At 44.3% G+C, this 23,086-nt stretch overlaps 2 protein-coding genes across 3 annotated transcripts in view; one reads left to right on the forward strand and one right to left on the reverse strand.

Moving 5' to 3' along the window:
* Positions 1–23,086, reverse strand: part of POMP (proteasome maturation protein) — a 391,736-nt gene that overhangs the window by 328,168 nt on the left and 40,482 nt on the right. The gene's annotated exons all lie outside the window — the stretch shown is intronic.
* Positions 1–23,086, forward strand: part of FLT1 (fms related receptor tyrosine kinase 1) — a 202,294-nt gene that overhangs the window by 167,811 nt on the left and 11,397 nt on the right. For both annotated transcript variants that reach the window (XM_084878676.1, XM_084878677.1), the window contains 10 exons: positions 851–939; positions 4,500–4,656; positions 5,093–5,190; positions 5,855–5,977; positions 7,577–7,688; positions 9,238–9,337; positions 14,121–14,226; positions 14,516–14,658; positions 17,200–17,284; positions 19,010–19,104. In XM_084878676.1, coding sequence (XP_084734802.1) covers positions 851–939; positions 4,500–4,656; positions 5,093–5,190; positions 5,855–5,977; positions 7,577–7,688; positions 9,238–9,337; positions 14,121–14,226; positions 14,516–14,658; positions 17,200–17,284; positions 19,010–19,104 — 1,108 coding nt within the window. The remainder of the gene's footprint in view (positions 1–850; positions 940–4,499; positions 4,657–5,092; positions 5,191–5,854; positions 5,978–7,576; positions 7,689–9,237; positions 9,338–14,120; positions 14,227–14,515; positions 14,659–17,199; positions 17,285–19,009; positions 19,105–23,086) is intronic.

The raw sequence follows: 23,086 nt of genomic DNA on the forward strand, positions 1-23,086 counted from the left end.
ATTTTGTGAGAATTATATGAAATTCAAATTTATATGTTTGTGAAGTTTTATTTCAGCACAGTCACTCATTTGGTTGTATTATCATCTATAGCTGCTTTCACGCTACAAGGGCTACATTGAGCTGTTTGGTCTACAAAGCCTAAGATATTTGCTGACTGGTCCTTTACAAAAGTTTGCCGACCCCTGCTTTAGCCCTTCTGACAAGCCTGGAGGCAAAGCCTGTCTCTCACCTGGCTGGGGAGAGACAGTCCAACAGAAAGGGTCTATTTTCTGCGCTGGAAGGGAGGACCTGCTTGATAATCCTGGGGTTACTGTGGCGATATTTTGAGGCCCCTTAACTCAATAGGGTGTGTGGCTAACAACAGAAGGTGGCAGCAAGTGCCAGGGAGAGCCCTGGCATTGGTCCCTCCTCTCCTCAAAGTTCTTTTTCCCTTTTTTTTCCCCCTGCTTCTCCCCATTCCCAATACCCAATTGTCTCCTATTCCTTTGAATTTTTTAATTGAAAAAATCTCTCACCCAAAATTGCATCCCTAGACCCCACTAATATAAAAGCAAGTTGGTTTAAGCAGTGGTCGGCAAACTCATTAGTCAACAGAGCCAAATATCAATAGCACAACGATTGAAATTTCTTTTGAGAGCCAAATTTTTTAAACTTAAACTTCTCCTAACGCCCCTTCTCCAAAATAGACTTGTCCAGGCCATGATATTTTGTGGAAGAGCCACACTCACGTGGCCAAAGAGCTGCATGTGGCTCTCGAGCCGTAGTCTGCCAACCACGGGTTTAAGTTTCTCAGGCTGGCAACTGGCTGATCTGCTGGGTGTGGCTGAGCATGTGTTGTTTTGGCTGCAGGGCCTCTGATGGTGATCGTTGAATATTGCAAATATGGAAATCTCTCCAACTATCTCAAGAGCAAAAGAGACTTATTCTTTCTTAACAAGGTAAGGAATTTAGGGATCGGACATTCTTAAGGATAGCAATGACTTTCCATTTAGGCTGTTGCCTCATAAAACAAGAGAAACCTGTATCTTTCCATTAGACTAATGGGCTTTCTCTCCTTTTTAAAAATTTCCTTCCACTCTTTTTGCAGACAGTATATTTGATCCTAGTGTATGGAGCAATAAATAAGGGTTAAAATTTGCTAGCCGTCTATCTAAACACCTATCAAATCATCTTGATAACTTTATCTCTCTCTTTCTCCCTCTCTCTAAATAAACACAGACACACACAAATCACTTAGTCACTTGTTTTATAAAGATAGCAAGTGTAATTGTCTTCATTTATTAGATTAGAGAAATTAAGGACTCAATCAACTGAGTGACTTTACAGTAAACAATAGACCAATGATGGAGCCTGAGAAATCATTTTCTTTGCTTCCCACTCTCCTTTTTCCCACTTCTCCACACCTTCACCCCCTGTCACCCCTACATATGCACTGAACCATCCTTATGCACTAGATAAGGCTATGTAACAGAAGAAACACATGGGTCAAGTTCTAAAGGCAAACCAAGTCTAAAAGAGATGATTGAATGAAGGAAAAAAGACTTTAATAAAACTTTGCCAGTGTGACCCATCCCACCAACGCAGTGTCCTTCTCTGGTATGGAGAAGCTCGGCAGACAATGATTCAATATTATTAACTGATAATTAGCAATGTTGGTGAGGAATCCATGTAGGGTGGTGGGTTAAGCACTTGGACTCTGCATCCAGACTGCCTGTGTTTAAATCCTGTTTCTATCATTCATGGGACCCTGAGCAAGTTACTCAGTCTCTTTAAATTTAAGTTTCTCATTTATTAAACAAAAGTAATAATAGAACCCAACTCACTGTTCAGAGAATTACATAAAGGTAAACATTCAATGAATGTTAACTGTCATTATAATCATCCTCATCGACCCACTGAAATAGAAAAAATAGGTGAGTCCAACTGAATGCCACTGATCTGTATAATCTATATAATAGATTAAGTGTCCAAAACCCATGAGTGGTGCCTATCTCTGTCATGTGGGCAAGAGGGGTCATGTGGCATACAAATAAAAACCACTAGACCCAATCTCTCATCTCTTAAACTTGGATCCAACCAAAGACACACATGCTCTACCAGACAGGCAGCATATAAGTAAGGACATATTTTCCCCAATTTTAAACCATATCCTCCCATAATTAGAACCTTTAAGTTGAATGGGATCTTTGTGATCAGTTATTACACACCCTCACAGTATGTGCTCAGAACAATTGTGATTGTCTTAAGGGCACACACATACCAAGAGATGAAAGAAAGAACTCAGCTCTCTTGTCTCCCCTTCCAGTGCTTTTCTCTGTATAACACTGGATAAGGAGGAGGAGAAAACATGAGAAGAAGTGAAAGGTGGTGCCCTGAGCTCAGGGCAGTGCAAACCAGTCCTGAAATGCTGGACTGGCTTCAGGAAGAACTAAGCCAGAATAATACCCCAGGGAGCAGGGCAGGATGGAACATTTGGATTTGTGCGTCCTTTGTTTTGAAGAGTTTGCTTCCTTCTCTGGCTATATTTAATGATTCACCTCCCTGTTGGTGGAGCCTAATATTACATGAAAAACACATGGCTATATTTCATATTTGGAACCTAAAGCAATATATAGAGAAGGTGAAGGAAAACCCAAAAGGCTAAATAGAAATAGGATATTTCATTTTCCAAGTAAATTCACTGCTTTTTGACAGAGTCCCAAAAGTTCAGTTAATCAACCTTTAGGTAACAGAAATAGTTACCAATAAGCAAAGCTGAATGTACCATTGATTGAGAGTCCAAAAGTGGTTGAGGGAGCTTGAGTTATGGTTCTTGGGAGACATGCCCCAGGCTGAGACTTCTGGGAAAGTCAGGAAGAAGGCTGCCCAGAGAGCATCGTTGTGGACATGAGCCCTGAATGGGCCGGTCAAGCACTTTTCTCCCCCACACCCCAGCCAGCACTCTTCCCTCTGCCTTCTGTCCTGGAGAGGGTCTTGTAATAAATAACATTCCAATCCCCAACTGAGCAGAATCTAACTGCTTCAGGGAGATATTCTTTACCAGCTTTCAGGCAGGTCACCGGAGTGGCCGTGGCTGTTCACCCAGAGGCCTGCCTCCCGTCCTGCAGCACAGGAAGGTCTCTTTTCAGGGGCAGCAGCCTAGTAGCTTCTACACTTTTAGAATTTGTCAGCCGTCCCTCCTGAAACTCTCTCCTCTGGCCTCTGCTTGCTCCCACTGTGCCCTCTAGTGGAGGGATCACTCCTATTTTGCGACATTTCTTTTTTCTTTTCTTTTTTTTAAAATATATTTTATTGATTTTTTACAGAGAGGAAGAGAGAGGGGTAGAGAGTTAGAAACATCAATGAGAGAGAATCATCGATCAGCTGCCTCTTGCATACCCCCTACTGGGGATGTGCCCTTGACCGGAATCGAACCTGGGACCTTTCAGTCTGCAGGCCGATGCTCTATCCACTGAGCCAAACTGGTTTCTGTGTATTTTGTGACATTTCTAGGAAAAGCCAAGGAAGGGCAGAAAGCCTGACTAATCCTAGCACTGCCACAGTGTGTTGGCAGCTCAGGGGACAGCACTGAACCCCAGTCCCCCTGGCCATGTTTCAGTATTGCCACCTGGCAGAACTGAGACTAGGTACCTGGTCCCGTCATGAGGCCACTGGGAGTGTTTATTGCCACAGTTGTTAGTTGAATTACTAAATGTGCTACAAATCCTTTCTGGGTCCACATAAACACCCAGACCAATAACTTATTTTTCTTTGAGTCAGAACTCGTTTTTCCATTCTATGATAGGATGCTAGAGCCTTTTAGATGAGTAAAATGAAACCCAGACAAATGAGGTGATTTTCCCAAGATCATATCGCTAATGGAAGAGCTAGACTGCACACCAGGGCTTGGATGCCCTGTCCAGGATGAAAGGTCTTTTCTACCCCTGTATTTGAAGAAAAAAAAAATGTTGATGTTCCCTCCTTTCCTAAGGAAACTAGAGAAATTGGTACTATAGCCCTCTTATCACTCCTCATAGGGATTGCAAAGTGAAGCCCCAAATCCGCTGGAGATGCTTTTCTGCCATTCATGTCATCTTTCTTAAGCTGGCACATGGGATGGGAAAAGTGGTTAAGGGCACAAACTGAAGATGGCCAGACCTGAGTTCAAGCTTTGCCATTTACTTGCTCCATGTAACTTTGATTCCTTGACTTCTCTAAACCTATTTCTTTAAGTATAAGCAATAACTACTTTATGGAATTGTTGGAAAGATTAAATGAGAAAATATACCTAGTTGTTTTTTTATTTTTTTAATATTCTGGCTCACAGTGAGTTCCAGTTGAGATTACTATTCCTTTATCCCACAACCCCAGGAGTAGCCGGGTGCCTTGCTGCTAATTTATTATCTGTTTTGTGGAATGACATTCTCTCAACTCGGTCCATTGCCAGCTGGAGGAACTATCTTCTCCGTTTCGGTTCTGGAGCTCCCTTTCATCTGTGTCCTTCTTGGTCTGTTCAAAGGATGCAGCATTGCACATGGAGCCTAAGAAAGAAAAAATGGAGCCAGACGTGGAGCAAGGCAAGAAACAAAGACTAGACAGTGTCACCAGCAGCGAGAGCTTCGCGAGCTCCGGGTTTCAGGAAGATAAGAGTCTGAGTGATGTGGAGGAAGAGGAGGGTAGGTATTAATTCCTTCCTGTCCTACAGTCTGAGATATTTTTGCAACATACTGTGCATCTCTGAAATTTTTTTCTTATTTATCACCCTAATAAACATCCGTGGGAGACTCGAAGGGTAATGTCCTGAGGAGATAAGATTTGAGTAAGATTATTTACAGAGTTACTAATTTTGACAGGGAACTCTGTACAATTGTCTCTCCTCAAGCCTTTTTGTCTTAATGGATTATTCCCCCCTACCCCACCCCATGCTTGGGAAAATGGGCTGGAGGCCTGGAAAAATCTCTGATATTCATACTGAAACTCAAATGCCCTTGAAAATGAACTCTGATCCACTTATTGGTTTGTTTTATGTTTTACTAACACTGATCCAATAAACCGGGATTTGGCACAATAACAAGCGCCATTACAAACAGCTACGGTTTTAATGCTTTCCAGATTCTGACGATTTCTACAAGCAGCCCATAACTATGGAAGACCTGATTTCTTACAGTTTTCAAGTGGCCAGAGGCATGGAGTTTTTGTCTTCAAGAAAGGTCAGCCTTGCTCTTTACTGTTGCTCTTCTTTGCCAGGGCTGGACATGTGGGCACTGACATGGCAAACACACGTGTTGGCTATAAATCCACTTTTCCTAGTATGTGCTTGTACTTATATCCTTAAATATGGAGCAAATATCATGACCGATGCCTGAATTTGTCCTGATAGGAGCGAGGAGTTTAGAGAACACTAAGCCTTAATACCAGGGGGTAGAAGTGAACTCTAGGGGGAAGCTGACTGGGCAGACCTGGCCCCATTCCTCACATCGCCCTCCACGTGGCTGCAGCCCTGGCCTGAGCCTCAGAACACTCCATCCCCAGGAGGGCTGTTAGTCCGTCCAGCTGAGGGGCCCTCCCGGGAACTGTAGCTGGGGGACCAAAGGTTGGGGAACTTTTGCTCCCTGGGAGGATTTGAGCTTCATTGAGGAGGACGCTGTGCTGCAAAACAGGAGCAAAGCCTTACAGGCCCCTTGAGTTTGGGGGTTCGGGGCCTCCAGTTGTAAAGAGGCACTTCAGCCTTTAAGGTGCCTCCATGTGCCCTGGGGGTTCTTCCGTTGTGTAACAGATCCTCAAATTAAGAAGAATAATGACACTGAGAAGCCACAGGAAATTAGTCAGTTAGACTAAGGAAATGCATTGATTATGCAACCGTTTTTATTATAGTGCATTCATCGGGACCTGGCAGCTCGAAACATTCTGTTGTCTGAGAACAACGTGGTGAAGATTTGCGACTTTGGCCTCGCCCGGGATATTTATAAGAACCCCGATTATGTGAGAAAGGGAGATGTAAGTCAGTTTAATATTTCCTTGACTCATTTATACCCTATCAATTTTAAACCACAGACCAATTCCCTTGGTAAATATTTACTCTTCCTCGACAGCGGTCCCCTGAAAGCCGTTGTGTGCTTTCTGTGGAGACAAACAACGGCTGTGTCCCAGAGAGCCCGAGTGCGGGGTGGCCCTTGTCTGAATGGCCACTGCACCGGGTTCTGTTTTCCCCTCACTTCCCGCTGACCTAGGTCAGATCAGTACAAATCTGAAATCGGTACCTGTCCTCTGGGCAGTGCCGCCTGAGCTGGCTAACCTGAGAGTGTTTGCAGGCTCTGGGCACCTCCCTTTGACTCCTGTGGGAGTTTTTGGAATCGCTGGAAAGAACAGCCTGGACTCTTTCCCTCAAATAAACCCAGATGATTGATTCGGCAGGTGTCATATCTCAGGAAAGGGTGGGGGGGGGGGTATTGGTATTATCTTGTTATTGAGGAAGCTGCCCCCCCCCCACCTTCACCCCCGCATAGCATCCACCTGCGGCTCACACTGGCTCTTCTCTGCTTGTTTGTGGACACAGTGTTATGTTTCACTTTTGTGGGTGACCTCCTGTGTCCTCTCTTCTCAGCCTGCACCCTGAGCGCTTAAGCCCGTGTCTGGGCCCTGCCCATTACTCTGCAGTAGTGATTCTCAGACTTCAGTGCGCTCACAAATCGCCTGTAGGGCTGATTAAACTACAGTTAGCTGGGCCCCACCCCCAGAAATTCTAACGTAGTAAGTCTTGTGTAGAGCCCGAGATTTTGCCTAACAGGTTTCTAGATGCTGCTGACACAGCTGGTCCTAGGACTTTACTTTGAGAGCCACTGCTTCAGGCTCTTTAAAAATAAAACAACTTTCTTGGGGAGCCCTGACCTGCAGAGATTGCACCTGTCTATGTATTGGTCTGTCCCTTTCTGTTCATCTGTGTCTCCTTCAGCCTCTCCCTGCCCCTCCCCTTTGCATTTTTCTGTTTGTCTCTCCATTGTCTCATGATTCATTCCCATCCATCTAAGGTGGCAAGGCCTAACTCACCAGGATTCCTGTTACCAAGAAGAGAACAAAAATGTCTGGACACCTGAAAACCAGCCATATGGTCTCCCAAATACTGTCTATCACCTTCTTTTCTTCCTGTGCCTTTGCCCACTACCCCCATTTAATGACTTTTAAAATTCTGTCTTTTTAAATTAGAATGCTATTCAAAATCCTCCTTCTGAAGAAAAATTTTTGGAAATTTTGGATTTTTCAGGATGTCTTCCAACTCAGATCACCCTTTTCCAGGTCCCTGTGGAGTGCGGGTTTTTTGGGAAGACTGATTTCTTACAGAGTCGTGGAGTTAAGACGTGCTGACACATAGGAGGGGCTTACTAAACAGTAATTATTTTCATAGTAATCACATAGCACACAGCTCTCTTTTAGTTTAACTGCATGTTACAAGCGTTTTCTCTGTGTGAGGAAACCATAACTGCTCTAGGAAATGGTTTCTGGGCCAAGTGTTATCTGGGAAGTGACCTTATGGGCACTTGGGTTGAATGTGCTTTGTTTGCATGTCCTTCTGCTCAAGGCCCCCTTGCCCTTTTCTAGACGCGACTTCCCCTGAAATGGATGGCTCCTGAATCTATCTTTGACAAAATCTACAGCACCAAGAGCGACGTGTGGTCTTATGGAGTGCTGCTGTGGGAAATCTTCTCCTTAGGTAAGTTTGGGGGAAGGAAGAGATCAAATAGACAAGAACCAAATGTCTGCTGAGTGTCCTTTGGGTAGATACAACCTGTAGGTCAGCTTCTAAAAGAACCTAAAACCCTCACAGAGCGTGGGTTCGTGCAGAATGTCAGGTGAGAAGTGGGGCATCCTTACTATGCAAAGTAAGGATGCTTTACATAGACACAAGCAAGGTCAGATCAGTACACATCTGAAATTGGGTTTACATTCAGCCAATCTGGCTATTCCTTTCTTTGTCTTTTGCCCCCTTCTCCTAATTCCTCAAACACACGGATTCCTAATGCCCTTTTCATCCCCTCCCTGCATCATGCCTCCTTCCGAGTTTCTAGGAAAGGCCCCAGTAAGCACAAGGCAGCCAGTGTTAGGAGCAGGAGGCCTAGATAGAGCAGCTAATGTAAACACAGCTAGTCCTGGACAGTGGTGTATGCAGGATGAACGATGGGAACATTGGGTGTAGTTATTCCGCTTCCAGAAACATCCACAATGGGTGACTAGACGCCTTGTTCAAGGCCCCGAGCACACAGATGTGCACAGAGCCCACATCTGCTTTCAGACACACACTGATGCTCTGAAGCCTCCCAAATGTGGGGTCTAGCCAAGAGTCTTTTAGACTTTGCCAAAAATTTGCCTTTTAGAACAAATAAAAGTCACCAGTAACATCCCTGGTTTCCTGTAATGTGTGGAAATCATTCCCCTGCTTTCGATGACAGGCACCTGTTGCTTCCAGTCTTTGAAAGCAGCTTGGCGGCCACATGGCCCCACAGTGACACAGTGCCAGCACTGCACACCTCCCAGCTGCTTCCTACCAGCAGTAATCACTAGAAAGTACAGACAACACATGTGAGATAGACTAGGTTCGAGGTCTGGAACAGAGCAGGCTAGGAGGCCGGGCTCACCACTATCCCTAGCCAAGAATCCCCTAAAAGGAAAGGTTACGTGGGCATCCTGAACAGCAAACCTCGCAAAAGGCAAAGTCTAGGCCCTCTGGAACCCTCTGGCACAGACTCCTGCCCACAGCAACCCCTACATTAAGCTCCTCCTGGAGCTCAAAGCCCCTGTCCCTCAGTCCTAGCACAGCAACGAGTGCCCAGTTCTGTGAGAAGTTTACAGGAAAGTAGTGAATTAAAATCACCCTCACTGAGGTGTGAATAATCTACAAGGGACGTTGGCCTTTTAAAATGAAGTTTATTAACGCAAGGAATGAGTCTAATGATGGATTTCTTTAGAGTTCCTTGTGGGGAGGGAGAAGGGACCTTCCGATGACACCCTCTCTCCTGAGCAAAGAGAGAGCAATGACCTGGGGTATCTGACACCCAGCACCACGGGACCTGCCAGGCAAGCGTGTGTCACTAGCAGGCATTTGCTGAGCTTTGGTATGGGTTGTACTTTGTGTAGAGATCCATTCCTGTCACTGTGAATTTATTACTAAACTATCACTTCAAAGGGAGGAAAAGGAACCCCTTATAGCCTTCGGTGCCCTGAAGCCATAATGTGCCCTGTGCTTTCCCCATTGTCTCGCGCAGGTGGGTCTCCATACCCAGGAGTGCAGATGGACGAGGACTTCTGCAGCCGCCTGAAGGAAGGCATGAGGATGAGGGCTCCTGAGTATGCAACTCCTGAAATGTGAGCCCTGGACCTCCTCCGCCCCCCTCACAGCTCTCGTGCCAGCAGGACACCTCAGAAAGGGCCATTTGTCCCGTTTTAGCACCCCAGTCCTGCGTAGCCTCAATTGGGTCCAACTCTGCTGGGGTATCTTCCAGAGTGAGGCACCCTGACCTTGAGCCATCCTAACCTATTTCCTCTCCTGACCACTGGCGTGGCTTTGCAAGGCTTCTCTCTGGCTGGGAACTGAAGTTAGAAACTCAATTATAGGTATGAATCCAGGCAAAACTAACAGACCACCCAGGAACTAAATGTAAGACCTTGTCCTCACTCACAAAGTGGAAACCAAATAAGTAAAGCTGTCACAGAGACAAAATGCTAGAAGCCCCTATGACCGGTCCTCTGTCCTCACTAAAGACCTGTGAGGGGGTTGGGGAAGAGGTCTAGGAGAGGAAGTAGGGGGTTTCCTGATGGAATCAGTCATTATACTCCACAGCAGGCAACTTGAGCAATAAGACCGCTTTAGACTCATCTTAGGAACTGGCTGCAGCGCCTGGAGCTTCTCGCGGTGGCTTCCTGCTGTGCAGCCCTGTGACTCCAGGAAGGTGACAGGCCCTGTGAGGAGGCTTCCTCATTGTTCAAGGCTTGCTTGCCTCTCTTGGATGCCCTTTCTTCCTGAGCAGGAATGTGATGACACTTGCAGTTTTGTTGAGCTGCTGACAAGGACTTGGGCCTCCCCAGGGCGGCACCACCTTTCCTGAAGCTGCAGGCAGCCCTCCCCATCCCACCCACACAATGGGGTCCTGTCAGCAGCCGTGGGATGGCCTCTGGGGAGGAGTCAGAGGGAATGGAGGAAGTGCGGACTTGGCCAAAGGGCAGGGTCTCTGTCTCTTTCCTTCAGGTCTGAAGACAAGGTTAGGTCAGACTCAGGGTGAGGGCCAGGAGGACAGGGGACTCAGGCCTGGGAAGGCAGAGTGTCCAAAGTCCACAACACTGTGCATATCTCCAAGTCTTACCCAGCTTCCAGTGCAGAATAACTGTAGAGGTACAAACTCATATCAGCTGTGGACTAAGCAGGACTTTCGACTTTCTCAGACCTTCAAGTCTTCCCATAAACTTCTCCCAGGGAGCGCTGGTACCCCCCACAGCCAGAGGAAGGATTGTTCCTTAATTCTAGCAATTTATTTCAGAAATGATAAAAAATAAGATGCAGTTTCGTAAAGTGTTGGTTCAGAAGGACAGAATTCAACCTTAGCCATTCTGAAGCATTAGAAGGTTGCCGGGGTGAGGACGGAGTACAGCTCTCAGAACCGGGATTCTGTGACCCCAACTTGGCTTAAAGTGGCATGTGTGTGAGAGATGGGTGATGACTCAGAGTGAAAGCCTTCCCACAGAGCGCTTGCCCCCAGCTTATTCCAAGAAGGCCCGTTGAGTTGTGTGCAACTGGTGTCCCTTTACTTTATTAAAGCCTGTTTACTTAGAGCTGTAAAACTGTTTAATGCTAAGTCATTGGTTTTCTGCCCAGAGCCTCAGATGTCTGTCAATAAAGGAATAAGCAGTTAATTTTTTTCTTTTCTTTTGGTGTTTGCTGAGATAATTTGTATTGAATTTCAGGAAAAAGAAGTGAAAACCAGAAACCAAGAATCAAAATATAAGATAGCAACCATTGTAGGTAGTTCCTCTTGCTAGTTTCAGCTCAGAAAACCCAAAAGAGCACTGCTCACTCTCACATCCCCAGCAGCTGCTTCTCAGTGGGAGATGCTGCTGGCTGAGCCAGCAGGGCCTCCAACCATCTTTCCTGTCTCGGGCCCCTCTTTGTTTCCCCAGTTCAAGTCTTTCTTGCTTTGGTTTCCTTTCGAAGGTTGTCTATGGATATGTTTAACGTTCTCCCAATGGCCTCTGTTTATTGCTAGAGATAAAGGAACCTTGGACGATTAGGCCTGAATATGGCCAGAAGGGAGCAGGCCAGACTTCGCCACGGCCCATGCAGCATGGAGAGAGGGATCTGGCTTTTGTCTAGTGACCACTTGTCTCTGTAATATATATTTTTCCACCGGTTTTAATGAGTAACACATATAAACTTACCTGAAAATGAGATTCACATAGGACTGTGCAGACTGACTTGGCTACTTCAGACCTTGGTCTCCGCAGGCTGGCCCAGCTTGCCTGAATGAGTGCCTTAAGCCCTTACTCTGAGGCACTGCTGGTCAGGAACTGTTAGGGACTGTGTGAATCCCAGAGAGCAGGGACAACAGCCCAGGGTTAGAGTTCCCTTCCCCACCCCCAGTCACCTCTGTCTGTGATTGAGTCCCAGTGCAGTGGTACACAACGTTGGTCCACACACCACACTCACCAAAGGGCCTTCACAGACTCTCGGAACCAGCTGACCCACTCTACACCCCTGGGAGTTAGGAGAATAGGTACAGTAGATGAAGCAAGGGTGGGAGGGAACCAGAGTCATCTTATGAGAAGAGTCTTGACCCATAGGTTTGGACAGACGTAGGAGAATGTGCAATTCACACAAGTTATTTTTATGAGCTCCTATCCCTTACTCAGAGCTCCAGACATCTGTTTATTGGGTACTTGTCAGAAAACAGAACCTCAGTATCCAACTATGAGGAAAGCAGAGGATGTCTGAAGGCCACATGGTGCCACCAGTTCTGGGCACCTAGAACTTTATCCCTGGGTTAAATTAGAACCTTGGGACTTGTTTACCTGGACTACACTTTTGTTTCTCAGAACTGTTTTTATTGAATGGCATTTTTTGCTATTAAGGCTTCGGCCAGCGTTAAAAGATAGTGTCCAATGGGAGAAAATGGGGCACATCAACAATAAAGATAGATAAATAAATAAATAAATAAATAGGCGGACCCACAAAGTCATTATTATCTAGAGCAGTGGTTGGCAAACTCATTAGTCAACAGAGCCAAATATCAACAGCACAACGATTGAAATTTCTTTTGAGAGCCAAATTTTTTAAACTTAAACTTCTTCTAATGCCACTTCTTCAAAATAGACTTGCCCAGGCAGTGGTATTTTATGGAAGAGCCACACTCAAGGGGCCAAAGAGCCGCATGTGGCGAGCCGCAGTTTGCCAACTACTGACCTACATGGTAATCTAAAGGAGAGCCTCCTTTCAGATTTCAGTTCTGGGAATGGCTGTGCGACTTCACATACCTGGTTTGTTTTGAACTGCTGGCTTATGTGCATCATGTAATTGACTGCACCTTCTTTTTTGCCAGTTACCTGGGAACCATGATATAAACTTTGCATATTAACTTTGCCTGTAGTTCCATCTTTTATTCTTTATTTTACCTACCCCTACCAACGTTCTTCTTTTCTTTTTTTAACCTTCCTATACTCTTACTGTCTTTACCAGCCACTTCATATACTTTGAAACCAAATAGGGGTATCCTTAAGGACACTTGGGGTTGTTGGTGCAACTGAAAGCACACCGCTGGGAGTGCAGAGGTCAGAGAGCACTGGAGCTGCTCAGGTGCTCTCTCTCCCCGGAGGCCAGTCTGCATTCCTTCAGCAAATCCTTGCTGAGTGCTTATATGCCAGGCCCTGACTAGGTAAAGGGTGTGGCGATGAGGCCCCCTCCCGGTTCCAAATTCCCAGCCCATTCAGATTTTGATCCTACACAGTCTGAGTCCTCTCTAGTCCAGATGATCTCCTGAAAGAAGAGATTACTTACAATAAACATCTTTTGGAGAGAGCAAAAGAGCCCAAAAAGAATAAATCCTTAAGGCAGTGTGTGTGCAGACTGCTGGCTTGTGTCCCTGCAGACAGGGCCAATGGAGGAGCCCAATACCTTCATTTCTAAGATGTCAGAGGAGAAGAATTGCAGAGGAACCGCTGACATTGAAATCCCAGAACAAGATCCAGCTTCTGTAATATTAAGGCAAATGTTTCTATGTCCAGAAGCCCAGCCTGTATTTCTGCCTTCTGTGGTAGGAAGCCTTTGATGTGCTGGGGACAGGGGAAATCAGCCACAGGCAAGGAACTTGTGCCCAGGCCAACGACACATTCACATGTTAGGTGGACTGCCACCTTTTGGAAGTGATATGAGTCCTACATTTCTCCATCAGCTTCCATCAGAACTCTGAGGACTTGGAAATTCCACATGCTTATTAAGAAGCCCAAGCCAGCCTGGCTGGTGTGGCTCAGTAGCTGAACACCAACCTATGAACCAGGAGGTCACAGTTTGATTCCCAGTCAGGGTATATGCCCGGGTTGTGGGCTTGATCCCCAGTGCAGGAGGCAGCCAATCACTGATTCTCTCATCTCTCTCTTCTTCTTCCTTCCCCTCTTAAAATATATATATTTTTAAAGTCCAAGCAACCTCTGTTACAGCCTGATAATCTAATAAATACTGCAAACTATTCACCCATTGATATTTGTGTCTGTGTTAACGTTTTACCTTTAAGAAGTCCTGCTTTTGGCAGTGAGGGCAGAAGTATTGCATGTCAGATCTAACTGCAGGGAACGGTGGTTTTTCCTTTTCGTAGCTCTGCTTCTTCCCAGAACGCCCTTCCACTCCGCGCTCCAAAGAACTAGAGTTGTGATGGGCTCTGGAGGGGATTTCTAACCTGCCTTCGAGGACATATTTCCCCCCACCAGCAGGACCTGGCCCAAACAGCCATTTATGTGTTGGTGTGCTTAACAAAACTTACCAAGAAAGGCAAATATCATACAAGAAGCCTAATCATCCTATATGCCTTCGCTTTGGGGTGCGGCGTGTGGGGCAGCTGTATCATCGCCGCTGCTCTCCAACCATTGCTCTCGTGCTTTCATCCAACAGCTATCAGCTCATGCTGGACTGCTGGCACAGAGACCCCAAAGAAAGGCCAAGATTTGCAGAACTTGTGGAAAAACTAGGAGATTTGCTTCAAGCCAATGTACAACAGGTAAAGCTATCTAGAATAACAGAAGCCGATGCCTTTTTGGGTGTAAGCCAAGGGGGTGTTTTGTTCTTTTAATACCTGTTAATAGCTGAGATTAGCAGTAAAAAATAAAAATAAAAATAAAAATAAATGGAGGGGGGGGTGCATACACAATAATTATCTTTTACTGAATTATCTTTCCAAAACACAACTAAGATTATAAATATAACATAGTTGAAACTGACATAATACTTCACAAAAATTGATTGCAGTAGAAATTTCTGCACTTACAGCTCTATCTTTGGTATTTTAGGATGGCAAAGACTATATCCCACTAAACGCCATACTTACAAGAAACAGTGGGTTCACATACTCAACTCCTGCCTTCCCTGGGGACTACTTCAAGGAAGATATTCCAGCTCCACGGTTTAATTCAGGAAGTTCTGAAAATGTCAGGTAAGACTTTTTTCTTTCCCCAACTTTATAATACTTTCAAACATAACAAGATAAAAATAAATAAATAAATAAAAAAACCCGCACCTCCTAAATTCAACCGTAGTTAAGTTACCCCTATTTGGTCTATATATCTATGTATCTGTGCACAGTCCCTGTGTGTGTATTTTTCTTTTTAATGAAGCATTTGAAAGAAGGCCTAAACTATTATGACACTTTCCACCTAAATACTTTGGTATACATCTAGTAAAGATATTCTCCTGTGTAACCACATCAAAATTATCATATCAAAGAAATTGATAATACTTTAATATTGTTAAGTATTCAAGTTTCTCTAAATGTCCTTTACACCTTAAAAAGAAGGATCCAATCAAGAATAACTCTGCATTTTCTTCAGTTCCTTTAGTCTATCTTATTCTAGAACAGTGGTTCCCAATGTGAGGCACCCTCCCAAAGGGAGGCAATTTGATTTTTAAGGAGGACAATTAGAGAATGAGTTATTAAAAGTTAATTTTTTTTGCATTTCTTATGGTTCTAGGGGCCTCATATACTAGTACAGTATATAAAGATATATTATGTCATATTTATGTACTTCAGTTCTCTATTATGTTCTGAAACTTTATTTTTTTTTTATATTACTTCATATTATTATTTTAACAATTTCTTAGTGATTTCTTCCTCAGTGCTTCAGCTGTCCTTTCATTCTTTTATTTTTCTCTTTCATGCCATGTTCTTTGGAAGTTTGTTAAGACCAAGCCTTTTAAGCTTCTCCACTTGAATAGGAATTCACTTTTTGAATAATAATAATAATTATATGTCATAAGAAGGGCATGGATTTTAGAAATGTTAGTTGGGGTGTGATAAAAAAAAAAAGAAGTTGGGAACCACAGTTCTAGAATAATTCCTTCATCTTTCGCCCCCCCCCCCAAACATTGACTTTTTTCATAAGATCTTAGATACAAACACACTAGATTTTTCTGTCTTACCTGATCAATGAACGTATCTCTCAATACTGCAGAGGAAATTGGAGAGAGGGGTAGGGAAGAAATATTTGAGAGCCTCCCACTGGGGGGTGGCTATATGTGTATTACACATGTTCAGTACTAGCAATTACATATATGTCACATATGTTGTAATTAATTGTTGCACATGTATCACACATTATTACTAATGATTACACATGTATGACACCTCCATGCTAATGGTTATATTATACTAAAAGTGTATCGTACGCGTTCAGTATTAATGGTCATGCAAACACATGCTGTGTGTGGACTGGCATTGTGCTAGGTTTTTTGCCTATGCCAACTCCTTTGAGGTTCAAAACAATCCTATGAAAGAGATATTATTCATGTTATACAGTTGAGGAAATTAAGGTTCCAAAAGGAATAGCTTGCCAAAATTGTGTCAGAAGAGAGTTTCTAGCTCAGGTATTCTGCCACTCCCTCCCTCTTCCATGCAGTCAGGACTCTTTTTTGGAGCTGACTATCCTGTGGGCTTTCCAGCATCTTTATCTTCAATGGACACAACCCTAGGACTCTGACCTCAGTCCAGACAAACTGAGCAGGTGACCAGGGAAGGCACTGGGAAAAGCTGCACAGTCTGAAAAGACTGACAGCCTAGAAGCCCAGTGGCCAGCCCAGATTTGTGGTGATGGGTGGCAGGCCAGTGGCACTGCTCAAATTTCACAACCAGCTCAAGAAGCTGAAACAGAGGAGCCATCCATTTTTAAAGATGAGAAAACTAGCTTGGATTAAATAAATTGGCAGGGTCTGATTGGGTCAGAGATCGGGGAGGGGAATGTCAAAGTTATTTGGGCCCTTCCAGCATGTTGCTTAGCCTTAGGCCCGATAGAGAGCTTGCCTAAGAAACTAGGTCTTGCAGGCAGTGACAGGGTATCAGACTGAAAAATTCAATCAGTAGATGAACTTGTCTTATGAGTAACCGTATGGTGGATATCTTTGACAGTCTTTCCTAAAGGATCTCCAATAAAAGGTCTGGAAGTAGTTGTGGGGAAATCACACAAATATTACCCATTTCTACCAATCTATAATCACAGAACAGAATATATAAGACCAGCTTTGGTACTCAATTATGCCATTAAATCAGCTGTGTGACCCTGACAGGTCATTGCATTTGTTCCCTCACATCCTTTTAGAAGTAGGCAGCCACATGATAAAGTCATGTCACTTCTCTGGGCATTTCTTCCTCCTCTTTGTAATGTAGGGTGCTTAGACTAGATGATGGCTCGGGTCTCTCCTAGGCCTGACATTTTCTGATTCCACAAGGGGCCAGATGTCTAACCATTACTGATTCTCTCAAATCCCTCTGTAATTTTGTTCAAAGCTATAACATGTGGATTAACAACCATGGGAAGAAGTGGCATCACTGGAGGGCTCCTAGGGGAATTTTAGTCTCGGGAGTAAGATGATTCCTTCTGGTGTTTTGGTTCATTGTTGCTGAGATATGGTGCCCATGGTCTCCTGTCTAATCAAAGCTGGATGCATGTTCCTGTCTTGATTATTCTTTATGTTTCTTCATTAGATATGTAAATGCTTTCAATTTCATGAGCCTGGAGAGAATCAAAACCTTTGAAGAACTTTCACCAAATGTCACCTCTATTCTTAATGTAAGTAATGGAATGAACCCACTCAATGCACCCTGGCAAGACTCTTGGCCAAACTCCATCCAAGCCTACACTCCAGTAGTCTGGTAGCTCTCAGTGAGTGCAGGCCAATAATGAGTGGTGGCTGAAATGGCAATTTCAGGGGGATTAACAATAACACAGTTATACAGAGCTCATTGAAAAGCAAGTAAACCCATAGTTTGAAGATGACCCGGAATTCATTCCAGGGTCCAAGTCCTTATCTAGTCATAACTTAGTCCCTTAGGAAACTTCATTGTGTGCTTATAAGCTTCTTGGCTACCAAAGATGGAACTCTACTTTCAGAAGACACAGGAACTCAAAACTATGAATGTCTGGGCCTTTGTGATGTAACAGAACTCTCTCTAAGAGCAGCCTGAGGTCCTGGAAGAAGTCTGCCTGGGCCTATGCTCCTTCCATAAAGGTCCTGGAGATTTGACAGCCACGTTCCTCCCCCGCTGCACTGGGAGGAGCAATCTACGCAGCCTGGCACACAGGGGGCTCATTGTCTCTTGAAAGCTCTGGGACCTGGGGTTGATAAAATCAGGGAAGAAAGAGGGTGCTGGGCAAGAGCGCCCTGTGGCCTCACAGACCTTCACACCACAGTGTGATCTCTAGATATGCACTGCTGCCACTTGGTGGGTAGGAATGCTGGCTCTCAGGACCCGCCCACACTCACCGAGTCAGACTCTGCCCCATCTGGGGACTCATTAGAGTGTGAGAAGTGCTGGTGATGACCATGTCCTACAGAGGCCTGTAAACCAGCTGCAGTGTGAAGGTAGTGACCACAAACAGTGTGGTCATGACATGTAGCACAGTCACTGTAAAAACACCAAAACCTCTTCAAAAACACCAGATAAAGAGGAAAGGGTAATTTAAACATGTTAAGGTATTACAAACAAGCCAAGAATGCAAAGGTAAAGTAGCTGGAAATTTTGTTTTGCTGTTTGGTACTTAGGTTTTAGGTTCAAGGATCTGATATTCAGCAAACATGGACGATCTCTCCCCCGCCCCCTCCTTCCTCCCTGCCCGAATATAGTGGGAATGACAGCAGCTTCTTGGCTGGCGTAGACCTGTTTACTGATAATTGAGGACATGAACACAGCCAGTAACAGATTCAAAGGGTGACAGGAACAAAGCATGGCACAACTTACTGGAAATAGCCTATTAACGGAGTAATGAGGAACCTGCATAAACTCAATGCTAAAGATGAACCAACGAGAAAATAGAATTGCTGGAAACTATGACCCAGGGGTCTTGAAAATTCCACAGAATCTACAAGTAAAAAATTAAACCATATATTTATAATTTCTCAGAATTTTTGCATATCATAGCCACCAAGTAACAGCACTCTCATAGCCAATAGTAATCTGTCAGAATTAGTTTTAATATATTTACACAATAATTTGCATAGAAGTTCACTATGAAAAATGCTCATCTGTTACCTGCAGGTTCCCCTTTTGTTTTAATTTATTTTCTCCACTTTCAGGAAGAAGGGCTTCAAGTCCCTGGGAATAGGCATTTCTTACAACTAAAGTTTAGACTTTCCAATATGAAGAAAATGCTTTGTCTTAATGGGCAGGGGTTGTGAAAGGTGAGGACAGAGCCTGGAGAGACTTTAGATGTGCTTCTCCCTTACCCTCCCCCAGACTCGGTGTGGACCCCTGTGGGTCAAGCAAGAAGTGTAACCTTTTCCTTCTTCCCCGCCAGGATTACCAGGTGGACGGTAGCACTCTGTTGGCCAACCCTTTGCTGAAGCGCTTCACCTGGACTGAGAGCAAACCCAAGGCCTCGCTAAAGATTGAGTAAGGAAGCTGGTGTCTTTTCTATGAGCAATTGATGTGGGGGAGGGGGAGTGGGAGGGAAATGAAGGAAGATGATGGGAAGGTGGTTTAATGGGGATATCTGAGTGCTAGTTGCCCTTCTGAACTATCAGGTTCAGGCATTATAGAAAAACACATTCCGCCTCCCCCCTCCCCTATTAAACTCGGACATATGAGCACCAAGCTCTGGGAAGGAAGACTAAGGTTTAGGAAGAGAAAATATGCAGAAAATTGCAGGAAAAACAGGCAGTCCAAACACAGGAAGCACAGTGCCTCAGGTGAAAGAAGCCTGATGACTGTGAACAAAACCAACATCAGATCCCAGGTGAGACAGGGAGGGAAGCCATGCCCATAGTTACACTGGGCACAGCCTTTGTAGCAGAGGGTCATGGTGCTGTTTTCTAGTCCTAAGACATGCCATCCTGAGAACCCACCCTTCAAATGAGGGCTTGCTTCCTGTTTGATCCTAGCACTTCTTCCATACAGTGGCCAGCAACAACTATTGTCAGAATTACTCCAGCCCTTGCTTATACTCCACTGGCCCACACATCACTTCCACTTCTCTGTGCTAGTGTGCACCTAGGAACAGTGCTGGGCAGGGCAAGGCTGGGCTATCAGGCATCCCTTCCTTCCCTGGTGCCAGGGCCTGCCCATCTCACCCACAGGCAGAGCCTGCTCCTTTCATCTAAGTCAGGGGTCAGCAGGTTTTCCTCAAGGTGCCAGAGAGTAAACAACTGCTCCATCCTGCTGCTGTAGTATGAAAGCAGTCTGACAGAAGATAAGCAAGACGGTGTGGCTGAGTTCCAACAAACTCTAAAACACAGGTGGCTCTGGCCAATGAACACATGAGAAGATGCTTAGCACCATTAGTCATCAGGGACATACAAATCAAAACCACCGTGAGATACCACTTCAAACCCTTGGGATGGTTAGAATCAGGAAGTCACTGTTAGTGAAGATGTGGAGAAATTAGAACCCTGTGTACTGCTGGAGGGAATGTAAAATAGTGCAGCCACTTTGGAAAATAGTCTAGCAGTTCCTTACAATGTTAAGTGAGTCACTCTATAACCATTCCATTCCTTAGTATACACCCAACAGAAATGAAAACGATGTCCACACAGAAACTTGTACACCCATGTTCCCAGCAGCATTATTCATAATCACCAAAAGCAGTAACAACCCAAATGCCCATCAGTTAATGAATGGATAAATAAAAAGCTGCATATCTATTAAATAGAATAGTAATTGAAAATAAGAAGTATAAAGTACTGATGCATGCTATAATATGGATGAACCTGGAAAATATTAAGTAAAAGAAGCCAGTCATAGTGTACCACATATTGTATGAAATGCAATTGGTATGAAATGCCCAGGATGGGCAAGTCTATAAAAATGGAAAGTAGGTTAGTGGTTGTCTAGCTGGAGGTAGGAAGTGCAGGGAAGAGGAGCAGCTGGGTATACTAATGGGTATGTATGTGTTTGAGTGGAGGAGGGATGATGAAAACTGAGTGTGGTTATGATTGTGCCAACTGCGAATATACTAAAAGCAATTGATGTATACACTTTACAAAGATGAATTTACAGCATGTCAATCACATCTCAACAAAGCTGTCATTTAAAAACAAAATACCCCTGGCCAGTTGTTCAGTGGTTAGAGCGTCGAACCTAGGACCAAAGGATCCTGGGTCCAAATCCCAGTCAAGGGCACTTAGCTCAGTTGCAGACTCCATGTCTTGCCCTGGTCAGGGCATGTGCAGGAGACAATCAATGTGTCTCTCTCACATTAATGTAGCTCTCTCTTTCTCTCTCTTACTCTCTCCCTCTCCTCCCTCCCTTTCACACTCCCTAAACATCAATGGGAAAATATCCTCAGGTGAGGATTAAAAAATAATAAAAAAATAAATCTCTATTATAAAAACCCCTTGACCATGACACCATCACGCCGTCACGCCCAAAGACTGGTCACCAGGAGGCTGCGTGCACTGCAAGGCGTGCATGGGTGGGCAGGGACTTGACTCTGGGTCCCATATCCCTCCTGACATGGCAGGAGTCAGTATGGTCCCCGCCAGAGTGGTGCGCAATATCGCACGCTGGGCCTCTAGTAAATTAATAATAATAAAAACAAAACAAAACACCCCAGCTTAGTGGTTAAATGTCAACCCACAATCCAAGAGGTTACCAGTTTGATTCCCAGTTCAGGCACATGCCCAGATTGCAGGCCCACTCGCCAATAGGGGGTGTGCAGGAGGCAGCTAATCAATGATTCTCTCTCATTATTGATGTTTTTCTCTCTCCCTCTCCTTTCCTCTCTGAAATCAATAAAAGGATATTTTTTAAAAATAAAATAAAATAGAGAAAACCATATTTTTTAAAAAGCATGATGTGTGCTCGCTTCAGCAGCACATATACTAAAATTGGAATGATACAGAGATTAGTATGGCCCCTGTGCAAGGATGCAAATTCGTGAAGTGTTCCATATTTAAAAATAAGATAAATAAATAAAATAAAAAGATGTGTAAGTTTAAAAAATAAAAACAAAACATATGGCCAGCCAGCCCATCGGCTATATTTGCTGACCTTGATCTAAATCGAAGGAGGGCAACAGAGCATCCAAGTGAAATAGTTAACACAGTTCATCAACCACAATAAAGTCATTGGATAACATTTCCACAAGCACAATAATGGTACCAGAGTCAACATCCTCGGTTACTCAGAGTACAACAAATCGGAGGACCCCACTGAGAAGGAGTGGGTGGGGAAGTGTGGGATACCGTGGTCTGTGGTTTCCTTCTTTGGAATACTTCAGAAAATGGGTGACCATGTTAATTTAGATCTTTGTAAAGAAAGGAGCACCATTAATTACATCCTCTACTTTGAGACTGAAAATACAGAACATGGGCCCTGGCCAGGTGGCTCAATTGGTTGGAGCTGTCATCCCGTACACCAAAACTGTTGTGGGTTCAATTCCTGATCGGGGCACATACATGGGTTGCAGGTTCAAACACTGGTCAGGATGCATGTGATAGGCAACTGATCAATGTTTCTCTCTCCCTTACTCTCTCTTACATTGATTAACATGTCCTCAGGTGAGGATTTTTAAAAAATATGGAACATGGAACAAATGCTTGATGTGCAAGTCCAAAACCAATCCAACTAATGTGGTGGTACACACAGTCCTTTTATCTTCATCCCAGCCATTAAAGAAAACAAATATGGATGACAAACAAAGCTTTTCTTCCTGTGTGTCTGCCTTAGGCTGGACGTAATATGCAGGACTCAGAAGCAAGTTTCTTTACCTTTGAGCCTTGTCTGTGATGTTCACTCTCATAACTTAGTTTTCTCTTCTAGAATGCAAACATGAGGACACAGCTGTATTGACCTTTTTTAAAAAGTTCTACTAGTTTCTTGAGGCCATTGTAGCAATTTTCACAAACTTGGTGGCTTGAAGTGAGAAATATATTCTCCTGCAGTTCTGGAGGCCAGAAGCCCAAAATAAAGGTGTTGGAGGCTCTGGAGGAGAACTCCTTCCTTACTCCTTCTAGCTTCAGGTAGTTCCAGGCATTCCTTGGCTTGGGCCACAATTCTCTACTCTATCTTCACATCACCTCCTCCTGTCTCTGGTTGTAAATCTCACTCTGCCTCTTGTATAAGGAGGAGAGAGAATCATTGATTGGCTGCCTCCTGCATGCCTCACACTGGGGATGGAGCCAGCAACCCAGGCATGTGCCCTAACCAGGAATTTAACTGTGACCTCCTGGTTCATAGGTCAACACTCAATCACTGAGCCACATCAGCTGGACCACTCTTTCTTTTTATTTAAAGAGGTTTTTGTAAAAAAAAAAAAAAAAAAATTATTGATTTGAGAGATAGAGGAAGGGAGAGAGGGATTCCTATCTAATAAAGAGGGAATATGCAAATTGACCATCACACTGTCACAAAGATGGCAGTACCCACAGCTGAGGTG

This window comes from Pipistrellus hanaki (assembly GCF_964339955.1).
Source record: "Pipistrellus hanaki genome assembly, chromosome: 3".
Taxonomy (NCBI): Eukaryota; Metazoa; Chordata; class Mammalia; order Chiroptera; family Vespertilionidae; genus Pipistrellus; species Pipistrellus hanaki.